At 39.6% G+C, this 18,620-nt stretch overlaps 2 protein-coding genes across 3 annotated transcripts in view; one reads left to right on the forward strand and one right to left on the reverse strand.

The window, feature by feature from the left end:
* Positions 1-9,182, reverse strand: LOC136256069 (hydroxymethylglutaryl-CoA synthase 1-like). Its single transcript, XM_066048992.1, has 6 exons — positions 8,441-9,182; positions 8,263-8,388; positions 6,170-6,283; positions 3,754-3,964; positions 580-750; positions 1-531 (listed from the first exon to the last, which is right to left on the reverse strand). Exons 1-6 carry the CDS (start codon positions 8,883-8,885, stop codon positions 99-101), a joined length of 1,500 nt encoding a protein of 499 aa, XP_065905064.1. The 5' UTR covers positions 8,886-9,182; the 3' UTR covers positions 1-98.
* LOC136256070 (serine palmitoyltransferase 1-like) overlaps positions 9,156-18,620 on the forward strand; it is a 19,337-nt gene continuing 9,872 nt past the window's right edge. For both annotated transcript variants that reach the window (XM_066048993.1, XM_066048994.1), the window contains exons 1-8: positions 9,156-9,312; positions 10,975-11,082; positions 14,548-14,645; positions 15,181-15,274; positions 15,613-15,685; positions 15,860-15,992; positions 16,998-17,127; positions 17,867-18,064. In XM_066048993.1, the coding sequence (XP_065905065.1) occupies positions 9,241-9,312; positions 10,975-11,082; positions 14,548-14,645; positions 15,181-15,274; positions 15,613-15,685; positions 15,860-15,992; positions 16,998-17,127; positions 17,867-18,064 (906 nt within the window). In that variant the 5' untranslated portion in view covers positions 9,156-9,240. The remainder of the gene's footprint in view (positions 9,313-10,974; positions 11,083-14,547; positions 14,646-15,180; positions 15,275-15,612; positions 15,686-15,859; positions 15,993-16,997; positions 17,128-17,866; positions 18,065-18,620) is intronic.

Genomic DNA, 18,620 nt, shown 5'->3' on the forward strand with positions numbered 1-18,620 from the left:
ACCATTAAATTTGACAAGAATGTAACAGAATTGTACAAAAGTTAACTTACACTCATGCAAACTTGTAAATAAATAATTACAAACACAGGGAAATATATTTAGTGTCCATTTACAATACCATTACTGATTGGATTAACCAATCGTATTGGAGCTACTATTGGTTGCTTGGCAACCTTAAGTTTAACATCTGAAGGTACAACATGACATTCATAAGTACGTCTGTGAGCGTCGTCAACATTAGTAAGATAAAAGGTCCTGGGGAACAGATCCTGGTGTCCACTTTTAGGCTTGTATGGTGCCTTCAACTGAGCATGCTCTCTTAGTGAGAGAGTTGCTTCAAACTCTGCTGGAGTGTAGCATTTGCGGGTTTCCAATGTGTGCAGCAAACTCGAGGCTCCACGTATGAGAGCTGCTAGTGATGAGTCTGGTGATTTGTCTGTGTCAAACTTTAAAGAGAACATCGACGAGGCTAATCCTGAGCCATAGGAGAACAATACAATCCTAGTACCAGCTAGGTCATCAACTGTTTTCCTACAGTGTAATATGAGTTAGTGTAATAACACATCTCCCTATACTTACTGTGCTAATAGAGACACTACTCCACCGTAAACAGATGCAGTGTACATATTGCCATTCTGCTGAGCCATCAATATGGTGGGGATGACCCTCTTCTCATAAACTGGTCCTGATGCCTTCACAAATGCCTTCTCTGTTTCCTTGTCAAAGTAGGTGTCCATCATTATCTTATTTCTACAGGAACAACATCATATACAGTATGTGGTTAGCTAAGAATTATCAACAAACTAAAGTTCAAAGTGTATACCGACACCTTCCCTAACAAGGTCAAGGTCACTTGTCCAAACCAGCCAATTTGAAAATCCAGTAGTAAACTAAAAATTATGAATTTAAAAATGAAGTAGGGATCCAAGTGATAAAAAGTAGAGATGAATGATGGTAACTATTACACAATAGCTCAGTGGGAAATCCATACTTCGGCATTGAGCACAAAATAATTGTTATACCATGCCAAAGTAGGAATTTCCCACCGAGCTATGCTGTAATAGCTACCATTGTTCATCTCTTGTTTCACTACTTTTATCACTTGGATCCCTTTAAATTTATAATTTTTAATATACTAGCTTTAGTTTTTTTTTTGTTGATAAAGCATAGCTATAAACATGTTAGTGTTCTATTAGGGTGACTGCTGTATTGGAGTATCTTGAGTCAGCCTATAAAGGTGTGTGCTTGCCTTAAAAGGGGTGTGGTCATTGTGGTCTCGATTGATAGATCGATAATCGGCATAGAATAAAGAATGAGCGTAATCTTGTGACCTACAGGTATATAGTACTTCCATACAGTAGCGTAGTCTGACCTATCATGAAGATACAGGTATCTAGTAGGCCTGCTGTACAGTAGCGTAGTCTAAGTGCCTTACATAATTTTGTGGCGTCTATTATGCTGCTTAAAGAAAGTGTTGATACAGAAAATTAACGCTTCAATATGGTTTTGTTGCATGAAGAAAACGGAGGAGCAGTTTGATTGAAGATAAAAGGCGCAGAGGGCACAGAACCTTAAAAGGCACATCCCACTGGTGAGTTTGTTATTGACATAAAATTTTGGCCTGCGCTGCTTCGTTTTGCGATCGTGGTGAGTGAGTGAGTGAGTGAGTGAGTGAGTGAGTGAGTGAGTGAGTGAGTGAGTGAGTGAGTGAGTGAGTGAGTGAGTGAGTGAGTGAGTGAGTGAGTGAGTGAGTGAGTGAGTGAGGCAGACAAAATTTCAAGTTTTGGCGATTTAAAATTTTTTTTTGTATATCTGGTCACCTGTAAGTGTTTTCTTATTTTCAATGCTGTATTTCATGTTAGATGGACTAATATTATTCTGTAAAGGTGATTTTCGTTGTGTAAGATGTTTCTAGATTTTTAATAGGCAGAAATTTTGGCGGCACATGTTATTTTGGGTGATCCCTACTTTAATAGTGTTTGATAAAATGAATAAGTAGTTGGAAAATAAGGCGGATGTGGCCGGCATGGACACGGACATTTTCAAAACGCAATTTTACATTAATTTAACAGATAGTTTTGATACCTAGTGTGATTTCAGACTCAGCCATCATCTTCGAGTAGCCTTTATCTATTTATAAGCACATGTGCGGAGGATAGGCTAGCACACTACAGAGTACCATAAACCATGTACTGTTGTACATGCTCTAGAAATCTAATGCAGACTTACAGAGCTCCTGGATCTGGCTTAGTCTGGCGCTGCTGACACTTTTACGCCGTTTGCTTTTTGATTTGTTGGGTGGCGTTCACTGTTTAAGGGTTTGGCCACAACCACATACTGGGTGCTTGCTGTCACTATAGCGGCAGCACCAATCGAATTGCAGCATTTTAAATATTTGGCACATGACAAATGAAACCATAGATACAGTAAAGTATCTACAGTAACTATGCATGGTTTCACTGGAAGAGGATGAAGTGTGCTGTTATAAACTGTACATAGAAGCTTGGCTACATGAGACTGAAACTTGAGCAGACGAACTATGAGCAGAGGTCCAAAGTTTTGCTTGCGAATCAAAGCTTACGTAACTCAGAAAAATTTCTGGTGACTGATTGAGAGAGACAGCAGACTTTGGCCTAAACTGTATTCGTAAGTTTTCGTAACTTTGCTAGAGTATCCAAAAGGATATGGAAAAACCATTTGTGTCTTGCAAATTTCACAATCGCGGAAATTTAAGCTGGAGGTGCTTCGCAAAAATTTGTACCTCACAACAATCACTTGCTGTTCAGTAGTGCTTGCAGCATGCTAGCCAATCTCCTACAAATGCGCTTATAAATGAATAAGTGCTACACAAAGATGATGCCTGGGCTTGGATTCAAAGACTACTGTCCAAAACAAAGTTAGGTATGAAAACTAACTGTCGTATAAATATAAAAGTGTATTATTAAATGTCTGCGTCTGCCTTTGCCATGCTTCATTTGTGCATGGAGTGACTGACCCCAGACCTGCCTAAACGCAGCCACCAGATTAAAAGGCTATGGTCAACTTGAAACATTTCAATGTACGTGAAGCCATCTTGTGCACCACAAAAATGCCATTGCTTGTTGATTAAAATGTATTTAGCAATGCTCCCACATAATGACTTCTTCATGTTTACAATTAGTTCAGTATGGCTTGTAGGAAACATCTTGTTGGGCACTTTAACCTGTGATGCACTGCTGGCATTAATGATTTGTGGTTTCTTTGGCATTTCACTACAATTAAATAAAAATGGAGTAGAGCTCCAGCGACAAAACGTATTGAAACAAGAGATACAAATGATGGTAGCTATTATAACATGGCTGTGTGGGAAAATCCCTACATTGGCATGATACCAACATGTGACTTCAGTACACATGTCATGTGAGCAGTGCTCATTACAAATATGACTAGTGCAGGTATTGGTCACATCTTGCTAAAACACAACATGTTTGATGTTTGCTTTATTAGGGTTCAATAGACTCTCAGTTATTTGACTATTCAAAATTAGAATGACTGTTTTCTATTAGAGTATTTTGAGTATACAAGTGTATGTTCTATTAGAGTATTTCAACAAAGCTCTGTATGGGTGACTGCTTGTTATGGGCTGGATAGTACTACAGTCTTGAATGTCATCCTGCCAAGTGCAGCTGAGTATACAGTACATAACTGATTGTGGTTGGGATCAAATTGTTATGGCACTGAACTATACCATATATGGTAAACATACACACATACTTGTAGGCATCCAGTCCATTCCATAGTGATGGTGTTTTGGACTCAGTAAAATCTCTTGACACATAATCATTGAGCATTAGCCGGGCGAACCCTTTCTGTACCAGTTTACAGAATGGAGAGTGGAAAGCATACCAGTCAGCTTCTTCTACTGTGAATAATCGATCAGTTGTTCTCTTGTTAAACTCTTGCTTGTACCTCTCATAACAGGTGTCTAGGGGAGGGAAGAAAACAGTTTTAGTACAATGAAGTGTGCAGTGGCTTTAGTGGATAATTTAGGACTAGCTCATTTTTTTGTTACAATAAAGACATTGTCCTTTTTTCAGAGGTAATAATGTATACAGCCAGACCCGTTGGGACCAAAATCTCTATGACTTTTCTATAGGGAAGCAGGTCCTTCTACTAAACAGGTATGGAATTGTAAAGGCAAAAACTGACAATTATTATTATTTTATTAGTAGTTCATGTTTACATGTTGAACTATTGAACTACAACCTCTAAGAATGGGGAAATGTTGTTTGGTGTCTATTGTAAGCTAAACCACATACCAAAATGTATATATATATATATATATATATACCACTTTCACACCTCACTTCAAAGGGAAGAGAAGGTGTATAAGTGGTATAATAGCACTGCTAGCAGTGCTCAGGAATGCAGTAACGAGAATAGGAGGTAGTATATACAAGTTATATCACTCCTAGGAGTGATATAACTTGTATATACTACCTCCTATTCTCATTAATGCATTCCAAGCATTCTCAGAAATCATTTGATTTCTTTGATGAAACTGTGTGATCTCCTCTCCTTTAATATAGCGACACTTCACAGAATCGATAGTGGGTTTTAGTTTTTGTAAAGTGAGCCAAGGCATAGATCATGGACTTGGGGAAAAAGATAGTTCATTGTTTTACTGAATGAAGAAGGTCACAGGTTAGTTTATATTAAACATGTTACATTCAATAGTCACGTGGGAATGTCCCACAGACACTGGGCGTAGCGCTTAATTGATTTGGCCATTAGTGTTAATAGTATTCACTACTTTAGTTTATTCATGGCTAGTAAAGTAAGTAGTTGAATCGTCTTTACCTTGCCGTTTTGACACCTGGCGCGATGTCACACACGCGTAGTGGCTGGGCGTGGCGCTTAATTGGCTAGGCCATTATAGCGATGTAAACATATTCACTGCTTTAGTTTATTCATGGCTAGTATAGTAAGTACTTTATAGTGCACTTAAGCTTCATTATGAGCTCTTCAGCTCGTATTTGGGCTTCCTGAGTTTAATTGCGTACCCACAATCGAAGCGATCTGCATGCTCGTGACGATACACTTACGTTCGGCCTCTCAGCAGTGCCTTGTCGTTGCTCTTACGACGTTGCTCACAATCGAAAGTCACATGGTCCCATATAAATACACTCGCCAAGCCTTCCTGCAGTTTCCATGTACACTTGCAGGTGATTAACCCAAGTGGAATATATTAGTTGTAATATGGGCACTTGTGATTTGCCTGAAATATACACACTCGCACTCGGGCTGCGCCCTCGTGCTCGTGTGTATATTTCAGGCAAATCACTCGTGCCCATGTTACAACTACTACATATATATATATATATATATATATATATATATAGCACGTAAGCATACTTACCGTATAGTAAAAAACTTTAGCGGTAAAAAACTTTGACGAATTTGGCGAATAGCGTTCAATTCGCCAAAGTTTTTTTCGCCAATTATTTTACGAGCACATTGAGTAACTAGAACTTGAGATGAAGGCTAGTTCGTACCACCACGCAATAAAGATCGAGCTGACTTATGAGATCATTCCTAGGAATTTGTCCCACTGTTCAGTGTAAGCACTCCTTGGGATAAAATTTCCGGCCGGCTTCCTGGCCGTTCACATGTCAGCTAGTTCATCCGCGTCTCGCGATGGATTTGGCCAAATGCTTTGATATGCGTGATAACCTCTGCTACTGGAGTTCACTGGAAAAGTAAATACGGTCGCTCTCTGAATCGAAGGAGATAGCCGCGAAGCACGCGCCTTTGCTACCACATTGCTAGATCGGTAGCTACAAAAGTACTGCTACAACAACAACGCTAGCTACCTATACACTTACTACACTACTTAACTGATGAGTTGACACCTTGTTGTTTAATATCCTTACGTACCGTACAGTAAAATTTTTGCCGGTAAAAACTTTGGCGAGTATTATTTTAATCGCCAAAGTTTTTTCCACCAATTTTTTCAACAGAAGGGTTTCGTCACACTTTTTTACCGCCAAAGTTTTTTACTATACGGTATGTGCTTTATAAAACACACACACACTTACGTTCTAAGCACACAACACACACACACAACTACACTCACACACTACACACACACATGCATAAACACTCACACACACACTACACACACACCTACCCAAAGCAGACAGGTAACACTGTAGTGACAGTTTACCATGCACCACGGGGTACTCTGAGCACAAGTCTGGCTTGTAGAAATCATAAACATGTTCCATGTGAATACTGCGTAGACCTGTGTGGAATGTACAGGAATGTGACATGTATTCTGAAGGATCCTCAGGAATCAGGATATTTTCAAAATCAGGACACTTTCCCATGGTCCCAGTGTACACATACTTACACATCCTGTTCGCACTACCTTGTAACCCAGGTACAGCATGGTACAGCATGAAATAACCTGTAGTATGAATCAATTGAGCCGTGCCAAACCGGGATCAGCATGGCACGACAAGATATGAGGTGGACTGGCCCGGGCTAGTGACCACATTCCTAACTGGTCAACTCAAGTTAACAATAATAATAATGGCCACACAGCAGGTATTTTCTACACTTTCATTATTGTAACAATCTCTATAGTAGTGTGAACAACGGCTGACTCGACATTGATAACCCAGGTTGAAAGTAAGGTTGTCTGCAACTACGTAGCACATGCGCAGTGAATAGTCAATGAAATATAATCTTTATAGAAGTCATTGCTCTAATACCATTGCATATGTGCAACGTAATCGTGACGTGGACAACAAACCTGTATTTCTGATTCAATGCTTTATATAGAAATTAAGTCTGTAGGAAAACATTTTATCATTCCACCTTTACATACAAGCTACTGCAGACAACTTTTATGTCACTCACTGACATAAGTTCTGTTATAACTAGAAGTGTTAATGAGGATGCCTTGGTCATCGGGGAGGGAAGCTATAACTGACAATTAGGTACTATTCTATAATTTATCTGGAGACAAGCAAATTGTGACCAAGGGATGGTTTGGACACCGTAAACTAAAAATACTGACAAATGAACTGTATACACAGAAAACAATATCTTTACTAGTAGTCACAGCATACCAACCAGGTGAGTGTGCCAGCCAGCCAAACAAAAAGTATTGTTAATACCGTATAGTAAAAAACTTTGGCGGTAAAAAACTTTGACGAATTTGGCGAATAGCGTTCAATTCGCCAAAGTTTTTTTCGCCAATTATTTTACGAGCACATTGAGTAACTAGAACTTGAGATGAAGGCTAGTTCGTACCACCACGCAATAAAGATCGAGCTGACTTATGAGATCATTCCTAGGAATTTGTCCCACTGTTCAGTGTAAGCACTCCTTGGGATAGAATTTCCGGCCGGCTTCCTGGCCGTTCACATGTCAGCTAGTTCATCCGCGTCTCGCGATGGATTTGGCCAAATGCTTTGATATGCGTGATAACCTCTGCTACTGGAGTTCACTGGAAAAGTAAATACGGTCGCTCTCTGAATCGAAGGAGATAGCTGCGAAGCACGCGCCTTTGCTACCACGTTGCTAGATCGGTAGCTACAAAAGTACTGCTACAACAACAACGCTAGCTACCTATACACTTACTACACTACTTAACTGATGAGTTGACACCTTGTTGTTTAATATCCTTACGTACCGTACAGTAAAATTTTTGCCGGTAAAAACTTTGGCGAGTATTATTTTAATCGCCAAAGTTTTTTCCACCAATTTTTTCAACAGAAGGGTTTCGTCACACTTTTTTACTGCCAAAGTTTTTTACTATACGGTAGTTTTAGCTATAATGATATTCTAAGGAAATAATTTTGATATATGGTTTAAAACATTAATTGTTAGAACAAAATTGATGAAATTTTAGCCCAAATCATTACTACGAAACACACACAACATACACTGTATAGTCACATTTTTACACTTCTGACAGAATAATTTTATCAAGCTGCAAGCTGTCCACCACTTCTGAAATTGTGTACTAGACATAATTAAAGCACTGATTTCTGAGAAATTACTATAATAATTTTATGGCTTCAGTGATTTCAGAACATAGGTGACAAGTGACTTAAAAATAACGAAGGATTACTGGCCATTGAGACTTGGTGATTTTGAATTTTGTCCGAGACGAGATTTCTCAGTATCGGACCCCTCAAAAATTATGTTTTATGAACTCTTGCTTTTGTCCACCAGAATAAATTTGTTGTCCCTGCTAAGTAATGTCATTACCTTGTTCCATATACAGAGGAGCATTTGGACCAATCAACATGGCTATGGCTCCAGCCCCTCCAGTAGGCCGAGCATTTCCTTCAGCATATATGGCAATATCAGCTGCAATCACCACAGCAAAACGACCTGAGTTTAAAATAATGTAATGATTATAATGACATTATTGTGAGCTACTTACCATCCCAGGAGCTACTCTCCACCCAAGCGACAGAGTTAAACAACGCCTGTGTCCCGCCATAGCAAGCGTTCCTCGTCTCCAGCCCGTCCACGTTCGTGTTGCCATGCTGTGCGAACAGTTGCATCAAGAAGGTCTTCACGGACTTTGACTTGTCTATCACGGTTTCCGTGCCCACCTCCAACCGGCCAATATCTTTGTACGATACCTTGTTCTTCTCCATAAGAGCTTGCAGCACGGTCATGCTCAGCGAGTTCACGTCTTCGTTGTCCCCACAAAATCCCATGGTCTGTTGGCCCAGCCCAATAGTGTATTTACCAGGTACCCCATCGTGAACCTCCAGATCAGCTTGTTTAATACAACTGCTAGGAACATAGGCCTCGATGGCAATTATCCCAACTCGTTCAGGCCATTTTCCAGCAGCAATTGATGGTATAGCAGCAGACATAGTTGTGAACGGTTCAGTCAATTAGTTGATATGACAAATAAAGAGCAGTCGGTGTTCTGTTTAACCATTCAGCTCGCCATGACGTCAGCTGGTCCAACTCTTAAATAGAACACTACTCACTACACTTATCACAAACTACTGCACTAGTATTGATAATTCTCTAATGGGCTCCCTGAAGTAGCTAAAGTACCTTAAGTGCGATCTTTAAATCACGACATTTCGCAGACTTTCCTTGTTGGTGTTCTAAATAAAGCACACTAGTAATCCGGTGGTGCTGCTGCAACTCTAGTCTCCGGATACTTTTGTGCACCTGGGTGTGTTGACCTTTGAAGACATTTCAAATTAACATAACGAGATGGCTGATCACTCACCTGCAGGAGGAGAGGCGCTCACACTTGCTGAAACGTTCAACGTCTACTTTCTCCAGGTAACGCGTGATAATAGCATGATTATTATCTCTTAGAAGTGTTAGTTGATTTGTTTACCGGGTAGGGCCTGGCCATGGAGAGTTGCAGATTGGCGTCATGGGACCTGAGGGGTACCCTGTGGTATGGTAATGTTAGCATTGTTCCTACCTGTGGTGTGTGTTTGTTGCCAAGTTTTTAAGTATAGATTGTATGAAGTTTCCACTGGCTCCTTTAGTGCATGTCTGTTGCTAATCACCATCTGGTCAGGGATTAAACACAACACAGTGTCCAGTTCTATGTATATTTGTAGTGTTATCCACACTGGAGTAGTACTTGCGACAGTCTCATGTGTTTTTTTTGTCATTTAGTACAGTCTGAATCCCTTGACTCAGCTTTAATACCTGTATCACTAAACTACTTGTGACACGTGCACTCTTATTAGATCTTTATTGTTAATAAGATTGATACAGCTGGTTATTGTTTGAGATGTTTCTGTGGTTAGACATGTAGTCAAGGTCCAGTCATGGATTTTTTTCTCCACCTTTTCATACTTTATGTAGTAACCTGTAGGACCAGGCGTCCTACAGATTTTTATCTCTTGCTGTAAAGCCAAGGTAATTGTGGGGATTCATACCTTCCTACTGAATGGCAGAAAGCTGTCTGGCCATTTTAGGACTGGCCATGGTAAAGTGGGACTGGCCATGCAAGATGATAGCTAATACTGAGTGTATACCAGTGGATTATGTGTTAGTGACAACATACGTAACATGTTAATTGGGTCAGTGATAGTTAAATCATTAGATGAGTATTATAACATGGTAGGCCATGTCCCTGTATGAAAAGTACTTGTTGATATTCACACATTATCACATCAATTCATCAGTGACCATACCAGATGTTTGAAATGAATTACACAAAACCCTTGGTTTTCTGGATTAGGTGGGAATGATATAACAAATTGTGACATCGTTGCTTAACATAGTTGGATAGTGCAAAAATCCGCTAGTGCGGAATAACGTTTGTCTTCTTAAACCAAGCACTCGATCATCACCTTTCACTCGTTTTGTATTATGACTATTTGTGTCACCTTATATTCCAAACAAAAGTATTAGTAATAGTGCTTAAATGCTTCCGCCACGTTCCTTTGAGATGTTAGTCTCCAATGGCTTGCAGGCCATACTTTCCACATCATTAGTGTCTGTTATCAAAGACACTAATGGTCTGTGGTCAATAAGTATAGTGTGTAGAGAATAGCAACTGGCCACACAAGATTATAATAGATGTAACTTCTCCAGGGGGACACACTTCTAATAGAGCACTCATTGATATTTCCTAGGAGTGATAGTGTTGTAAAGGGGTAGCCAAATTTTTTACTGGTGAGGAGCCCTGGTTAGCTGTTTAGAGGAGCTTAGTTGTGAAAAGAAAAGGATGTAAAACTTGTTGGTTTACGTGATCAGATGGGGTACTCTTAAATACATAAAATTTGCACATTCAAAATCTAATGCATACATGGTATATTGTAGGGTGTATACTGGGTACATTGTGTCAGGGACCAAGTATGTTACTATAGCCCAATTACAGTAGATCTGAATCATCTGATATAGATAAGTTGGATAGGTAACTGTACATATTCCCTTGTCTGTCTGTGTGTCAGTCAGTACATGTATTTCCTACTTTAATAGGTGCCCACCTATCACTTGATTGTTGAGGTATTGTTAGTGGTGTATATTCTACGTCTGCTACTATCCAAGACTAGTGACAAGCCCAAGGAAGTGAAACTGACTAAAGAGGTATGTGTGTGTACAATAATGTGGACACTTGAGGATACCTACATAATCTAGACACTTAGTTAAGGTCCCAAAGTATCCCTTAGTACATAAAATCAGGAGCTTATGAGCTGCAGAAAGTGGCAAAGGAGCATGAAATTGAATTTCACAAATTACATAACAGCATTTGAAATAAATTGCTTTTATGTCACACACAAATAGTTGACATGCATGATTCCACATGCTACAATGGATGTTCCAGCTGCACTAATTGAGGTCAAGGGTAGAAATGATTTTGCTACCATTGATGAAGAGAAAGATGTCGAGGAAGACACAACCAACTTAACCATTACCATGTGTCACTCCTTCCTTGGCTTCTTCTATGACACCTTGGGGCCCCTTCATTGTCTATCCACACACGCTTTTGCACTAGTTCTTTCATTGTTAAGATCAAGTGGGAACACTACCACCATCTTGTAACGTTGTCACGCACAATTCTGTATACGGCTTCAAATAACGAGATTGTATGTTCCTTATATGGAAACTAATTTATCTGGAAACTTATCGGCGATTGATTTGGATTGCGATGGCACCTGGCAGCCAGTGTGTCTGATTTCTTTCCTTGTGACACTTATTGGGTGCTCATCATTTGATATTGTCTGTTGAATTTTATCGAGAGTTTCCGGCCATAAAAATTGGCTCATACCAGTCGGTTATCATTAAGCATGAAACTTACATACCTGTCTAATTTAAAAAAAAATCCTTGAATATGTACAGCTAATCTATGATGAAGATATCTCATCTACACTGTAGTAAGACAGTCTCTGGTGTTTTAAAATTTTAATTTTGAAGTTTAGTGTAAATTTAGGAATTGACTGTCATGATCATCGTGTGAAAAATTTGTCAGTGCCTACATTGTTGCTGTGGTAACTACCGTTTAGCAAAAAAGGTTAAATTTTTGAAAAAGGGAGTTTGATTGTAAATTTGAAAAAAAATTTTTTTGAAATGGATCCTCTTTACCGCGCAGCACCTTAGATATCTTGAAGTCCGCACAGAGGAAGCTAACAATGGCTGTGTTGTCACGTACAGTAGAACATGTTGATCATGTACAGTAGAATATGTTGATCATGTTACATGATCAACATATTCTACTGTACATGATCAACATATTGTACTATACATGATCAACATATTCTACTGTACATGATTCATGTACAGTAGAATATGTTGATCATGTATAGTACAATATGTTGATCATGTACAGTAGAATATGTTGATCATGTACAGTAGAACATGTTGATCATGTACAGTAGAACATGTTGATCATGTATAGTAGAACATGTTGATCATGTACAGTAGAATATGTTGATCATGTACAGTAGAATATGTTGATCATGTATAGTAGAATATGTTGATCATGTACAGTAGAACATGTTGATCACGTACAGTAGAACATGTTGATCACGTACAGTAGAACATGTTGATCACGTACAGTAGAATATGTTGATCATTTACAGTAGAACATGTTGATCATGTACAGTAGAATATGTTGATCATGTACAGTAGAATATGTTGATCATGTACAGTAGAATATGTTGATCATGTACAGTAGAACATGTTGATCATGTACAGTAGAACATGTTGATCACGTACAGTAGAATATGTTGATCATGTACAGTAGAATATGTTGATCATGTACAGTAGAATATGTTGATCATGTACAGTAGAATATGTTGATCATGTATAGTAGAACATGTTGATCATGTACAGTAGAACATGTTGATCACGTACAGTAGAACATGTTGATCATGTACAGTAGAATATTTTGCTGTGATTGTTTAGTTAAGTATTATAAAGGCCCATCTGGCTTTGGTGGAATTGTGTCTAGTTATGGCTTCCTCCTTTGTACATGTAGCTAGCTTGAACTGTGTTGTTTGGACTTAGTGTGTATAATTCAAAACAGCCTGCAGATTGAGCCATGACTAGTTGGCTTTCTTAGCCCTTCCAGCTGTTTTCACTCAGGCTAGAATAACTATTTTCTACTAGCTGGGTAAGACTTCAAAACTCACTCGTGTGTCATGAAGTTGAACTGTCCTGTGATCATGTAGTGCCTAGATATATTGAGGTCTATAGCTAGTTAATGGACATAGTAGAAACACTCGAACTTTGTTTTATGTATCACTTCAAAAGTGTAGTAACATTGATTGTTGTACGGTAGCTACATATAGCTACACTGTAGCTAAATAAATTACGAAAAATTATTTTCAAAAACATAGTTATTTTCGAATTTTTGAAAATTTAACCTTTCGAAAATTTGCTGTTATATGGAACTAAGTGTTCATAATAGAGAGGTCTATTATGAACCCTTGATGGTACTCAAAATAAATTCTTCACCTTAGAAACTTTGCTAGATAATGACATTTCTTCTCTCAAAAATATATCGTGTACATTAATGAAGTACCGTATTGTCTCGAATTACGGCTGGTCTCGTATAAACGCCTGGTCTCATTTAGTCGCTGGGGGTATACAGCATCACAACAAAAATAAATGCCGGGTCTCAAATACTAATCTAGTGCAGTCATTATTTTTAAGTGAAGAATGTTTTATAGAGTTCCTTTTAAGCTTGAATCTGTGAAATATGCTGAGGGAAACATCAAGGAGAGTCCAGGAGAGTACAACACCAAGGTACGAAGTTGAGACTCGGTAATGCTGATCAGGTATATAAATGCCAGTCTCGTATAGTCGCTGGTCTCATTTAGTAGCTGGGGTAAAAAGTTGCTTGAAAGAAATAAACGTCCGGGCCGTAATTCGGGACAATACAGTAAATAAGTTGTGTACGTACATCAAACCCTCAACCAGTGGTGGTTGTGTACACTTGATATACATCTTATTCTCTTGGAATACTGAACTGTTCATGGTTAATCTCATGTGGCCACTGGCCAAGTCACTTATTCCATAACTATAACAGTGGTCTAGTTTCATTGGTAAAGGTTAATCAGGTAGTTAGCAAACATTGTGAAAATTTTGGTTAGGTTACAAGAGTAATCTTATACTAGTCCTCCTAATACTGAGCTGTGTGTACTATTACAATATGTTGGGTAACTGGGTATTGAATTACATGTCCATATATGGTAAATGATGTGGGTTAGTGGTTTCCTTTAATATCCAGCCATGTAATGTTGTTCTATTTTTAGCACTGCTATTTATAGATGTGCAATTTCACACATTCAGTTGCATCACCTCAATCCATAACCACTTCTAAAAGGAGTGTTTGTGTATGGTCTCACAATTCCCGTTTTTTATTCCACATATATATATATATACGCAGGTTGGGAGAGCGTTGTTTTGCAATCATGCATGCATTTACAATTATACACTTTTCAAGTAGCTTTTTGTCCATTTTAAGCCTGTGTTTGTATTTGTGTAGAGTTGTAAACATGTTGAGTGTGTACATTACAAGTGGTCAAATCATGTTACATCACATTACAGGAGGAAGATGAGTTGATAGCAGAGTGGCAGCCGGAGCCGTTAATACCCAAGGGTTACCCTGGTGATCATAGTGTGGATGATGCCCCCATAGTAACAGGGTGAGTAGTGTAGTGGTCACTGGTGATATGGTGTACTGTATGTGTTACCATAGTAACAGAGTGTGTAGTGTAGTGGTCACTGGTGATATGGTGTATTGTATGTGTTACCATAGTAACAGAGTGTGTAGTGTAGTGGTCACTGGTGATATGGTGTACTGTATGTGTTACCATAGTAACAGAGTGTGTAGTGTAGTGGTCACTGGTGATATGGTGTACTGTATGTGTTACCATAGTAACAGAGTGTGTAGTGTAGTGGTCACTGGTGATATGGTGTACTGTATGTGTTACCATAGTAACAGGGTGAGTAGTGTAGTGGTCACTGGTGATATGGTGTACTGTATGTGTTACCATAGTAACAGGGTGAGTAGTGTAGTGGTCACTGGTGATATGGTGTACTGTATGTGTTACCATAGTAACAGAGTGTGTAGTGTAGTGGTCACTGGTGATATGGTGTACTGTATGTGTTACCATAGTAACAGAGTGTGTAGTGTAGTGGTCACTGGTGATATGGTGTATTGTATGTGTTACCATACAGGGCACCTGGTACTGATATTGTAGTGAATGGCAAGAAATGTCTCAACTTGGGAACATTTAACTTCCTTGGATTTGCTGGTAACCAATCTGTGAAGGTGAGTAATGTGTGTGTTGTGTGTGCGTGTGCGTGTGTGTGTGTGTGTGTGTCTTTGTGTTAATGGTGTTTACTGGGGAAGCAAATGCCCAACCTTGTTTCATTTAGCGGTGTTGGGGTTGTTGTGGAACTTGGGGTTCCATGGCCTCTATTTGTGAAACCACCTGTGGGTTACTAGTCCTGGCAGATGTGTCTGCACAATACTTGAGTGCCTGGGTGAGCATCCCAGTGTTAGTGGTGGTTCACTGGGCGGCTGTGTTTTACATGCTTACATGTCTCTGTGTGTGTTCTAACTGTGTTGTAATCATTCCTTATATGGTAAATTCTCACATTTTTTAGGATGCAGCAGCCAAGAGTGTCAGGAAATATGGTGTTGGTTCTTGTGGTCCCAGAGGGTTCTATGGCACCATTGGTGAGTATAGTATGTGTAGTACACTAGACCCTGTGAACACCAATGATGTCAGGTAATGATAAAATACTCTAATAGAACACACACTTATCCTACACTGAACAAGTCATGTACAATTTCAAGGGTCTAGTATACTATAAGATTACTGACTTATTAGTGAGGATGATATACCCACAGATATTCACTTGGACTTTGAGAAGAAGCTTGCAGAGTTCTTACACTATGAAGAAGCTGTGTTGTACTCTTTTGGCTATGCCACTACCTCCAGTGCCATACCAGCGTACTCTACTAGGAATGACACAATATTCTGGTGAGTGGATATGTGTACCATCATGGAGAGAGGTAGTGAATGAGTGTTTGTTAGACTTTGTGTGTAGTTGTTTAGTGTGTGCTATCACCTGAAATTCTTTTCAGACAGTGTCAAGTATAAATTTACACATTTTGGTTGGTTGCTAGGAGAAAGTTGGTTCCCTGTGTGTATATAGTCAATGCATCCAAATCTCACTTATAGCTATGTATTAAACATTCAGTAACAGTCAAAAAAAAGTTCCTGTTGTGTTTGTGTTGTGTTCTCTAAACGGTGCATTTGCATTCTGTTTGCATTGTGTCTGTGTTCTGGTTTTTGTGCATTTTTAGGCTTACCAGTAGAGGTGTGGACAGTTGAGCATTTGCTTCCCCAGTTTATACCAGGTACCCATTGTTAAAATGGGGACCTGGTGGCCTGGTGCCAACTGGGGAAGCAGCCCGCCCAGCTGTAACATCAATGGGTACGCACACACACACACGCACGCACACACACGCACACGCACACGCACACACACACAGACAAACATTATGAAATTATTTGCATGGCATACTTAACAAAGTTTAATAAGTGATTCATTTACTGACAGGCTGTGACTGGGCTCAAAGTCTTCAGCTGAGTTAGTCATCAACCAGGATATATCCATGAAAGCTGCCATGAATTACATGAGATACAAAATGATTTCTAAATTCCATAGAACCCTGTGTAGTGATGAACCCTGTGTAGTGATGAACCCTGTGTTGTGATGAACCCTGTATTGTGATGAACCCTGTGTTGTGATGAACCCTGTGTTGTGATGAACCCTGTATTGTGATGAACCCTGTGTTGTGATGAACCCTGTGTTGTGATGTCTAAACAAATGTGGCCTCAGCATTGTTCTTTGGTCTCTAAATTAATAAAGAAAAACATTCAAACTATACAACAATTGTGTTGGTATATCATATACCTGTTCTAACACTAGTTGTACCACTGGTTGTACCTGTTCTAACACTGGTTTGTTATCTCCCATAGTGATGAGGGAGTGTGTTTTGCTATCCAGCGAGGTATAGAAGCATCACGCAGCAAGGTGAAATACTTCAGACACAATGATATGGACCACTTGGAGTCCCTACTGGAGGAAAAACTGCAACAGGAGAAGAAGGTGAACAGCAAAGAACAGCTTGTTGTCATAGATACAATGAAACCTCATACTGACTGTAACTGACTTATAATAGTTTGCTGCTTAATTAAGGAAGAAAGCTGGAAACTGTTAATGTGGACACTTGAGGACACCTACATAATCCAGACACTTGGTTAATGTCCCAAAGTATCCCTTAGTACATAAACTGACCTAGAAAAATCTGGACACCACCACATAATCTTACAGTGGCTAAAAGAATTTCTGTCATCTCAAGAGAGTAAAATATATGTGTAAAATAACATTTCAGTTCACTTCACAGTTGGCATTAAGTGTTTGAGTTGTCCCCGCGGCAACAAAAAAAGGGACCTTGGCCTGAGAGTAGTCTGAATTGAGTTATACTGCATGTACAGTACCTCACTAATCGCACTGCAATGGCTGGCTGTGGGATCATTTTCAACCTTGTGGCAGGCACAGCATCACTAACCAGCGGGCTGGCTGGCCAGGTCTCTTGCTGTAATGTGCCCCCACAGGCCATTTCTGGTTACCCACCCCCCTAAATTGAGGGGGCACCCATCTGGGATGAACTAGAGCCTTGTCTCAGACCTTCCCAAGGGCTATATGTTGGAGAGGTGATCTCTCCAGTATGTGTGCCCCTATGGTGAGCATTCAGGCCAAAGCCAGTTATATAGTAGGTTGTGATTTGTATTTATAACCTGACCAACAAGGTACATATTTGATTGTGGGTTTTAATATTACACAGAACCCAGCCAAGGCTAAGAAGACAAGGAAAGTGATAGTGGTTGAAGGTCTCTACCTCAATTATGGTGATCTAGCTCCCCTTCCCAAACTTGTAGAGTTGAAGAAGAAATACTCTACCCCTTTGATCATCGATGAGAGCTTCTCCTTTGGGGTACTTGGGGGAACTGGACGTGGAGCACTGGAACATTTTGGATTATCTGTGAGTGTGTTGTTTGTGTGTGTGTGTGTGTGTGTGTGTGTGCGTGCGTGCGTGCGTGTGTGTCTGCTATGTCGGTGATATCCAGTTGCTGTTGTTGATTCCTTGAGTAAGAAATTTCATTTACATTGCCCCAGTCTACCAGTGGTACCTGGTGTTAACTCTCAGATGGTTCAGGTGAGACTTTAGGTGCACCTGTGAGACATGGAGTACTAGTCTTCCCCAGAAGGATTTGCCTGCACTGACTCATATCACCTAGTACAGTAGTACACAAGTGGCTTAGTGTTCACTACCTGTTGATAGGCATGACCATGTAAGGGAGCTGAAGACTTTACTGTTGCTTTTATTAATTTTGTTGTGTGTGTAATGAGTACACATATTTGTGTAGAGTAATAACCCATATGTGACTGGATTTAGCAAAATCAACCATATGGGCGCAAAAAGCAAAAGTGAGATAACACCAGCATGAAGTTGCTGCACTATCAGGCTAACAATTTCCATATCAAACTCACCTTCAACTTGTCGGGTCTGATTTTGGTGGACTGTTCTCTGGTGGCCT

Source organism: Dysidea avara, chromosome 5 (genome assembly GCF_963678975.1).
Source record: "Dysidea avara chromosome 5, odDysAvar1.4, whole genome shotgun sequence".
NCBI lineage: Eukaryota > Metazoa > Porifera > Demospongiae > Dictyoceratida > Dysideidae > Dysidea > Dysidea avara.

What these genes read in the sequence shown, in the direction of transcription:
- LOC136256069 (XM_066048992.1), bottom strand. Translation starts at nt 8,885, where the DNA reads ATGTCTGCTGCTATACCATCAATTGCTGCTGGAAAATGGCCTGAACGA. An exon ending in GGAGAGTAGCTCCTGGGATG is followed by an intron (nt 8,389 to 8,440) that starts GTAAGTAGCTCA and finishes TTTTAAACTCAG; the next exon opens with GTCGTTTTGCTGTGGTGATT. An exon ending in TCCTCTGTATATGGAACAAG is followed by an intron (nt 6,284 to 8,262) that starts GTAATGACATTA and finishes CATTCCACACAG; the next exon opens with GTCTACGCAGTATTCACATG.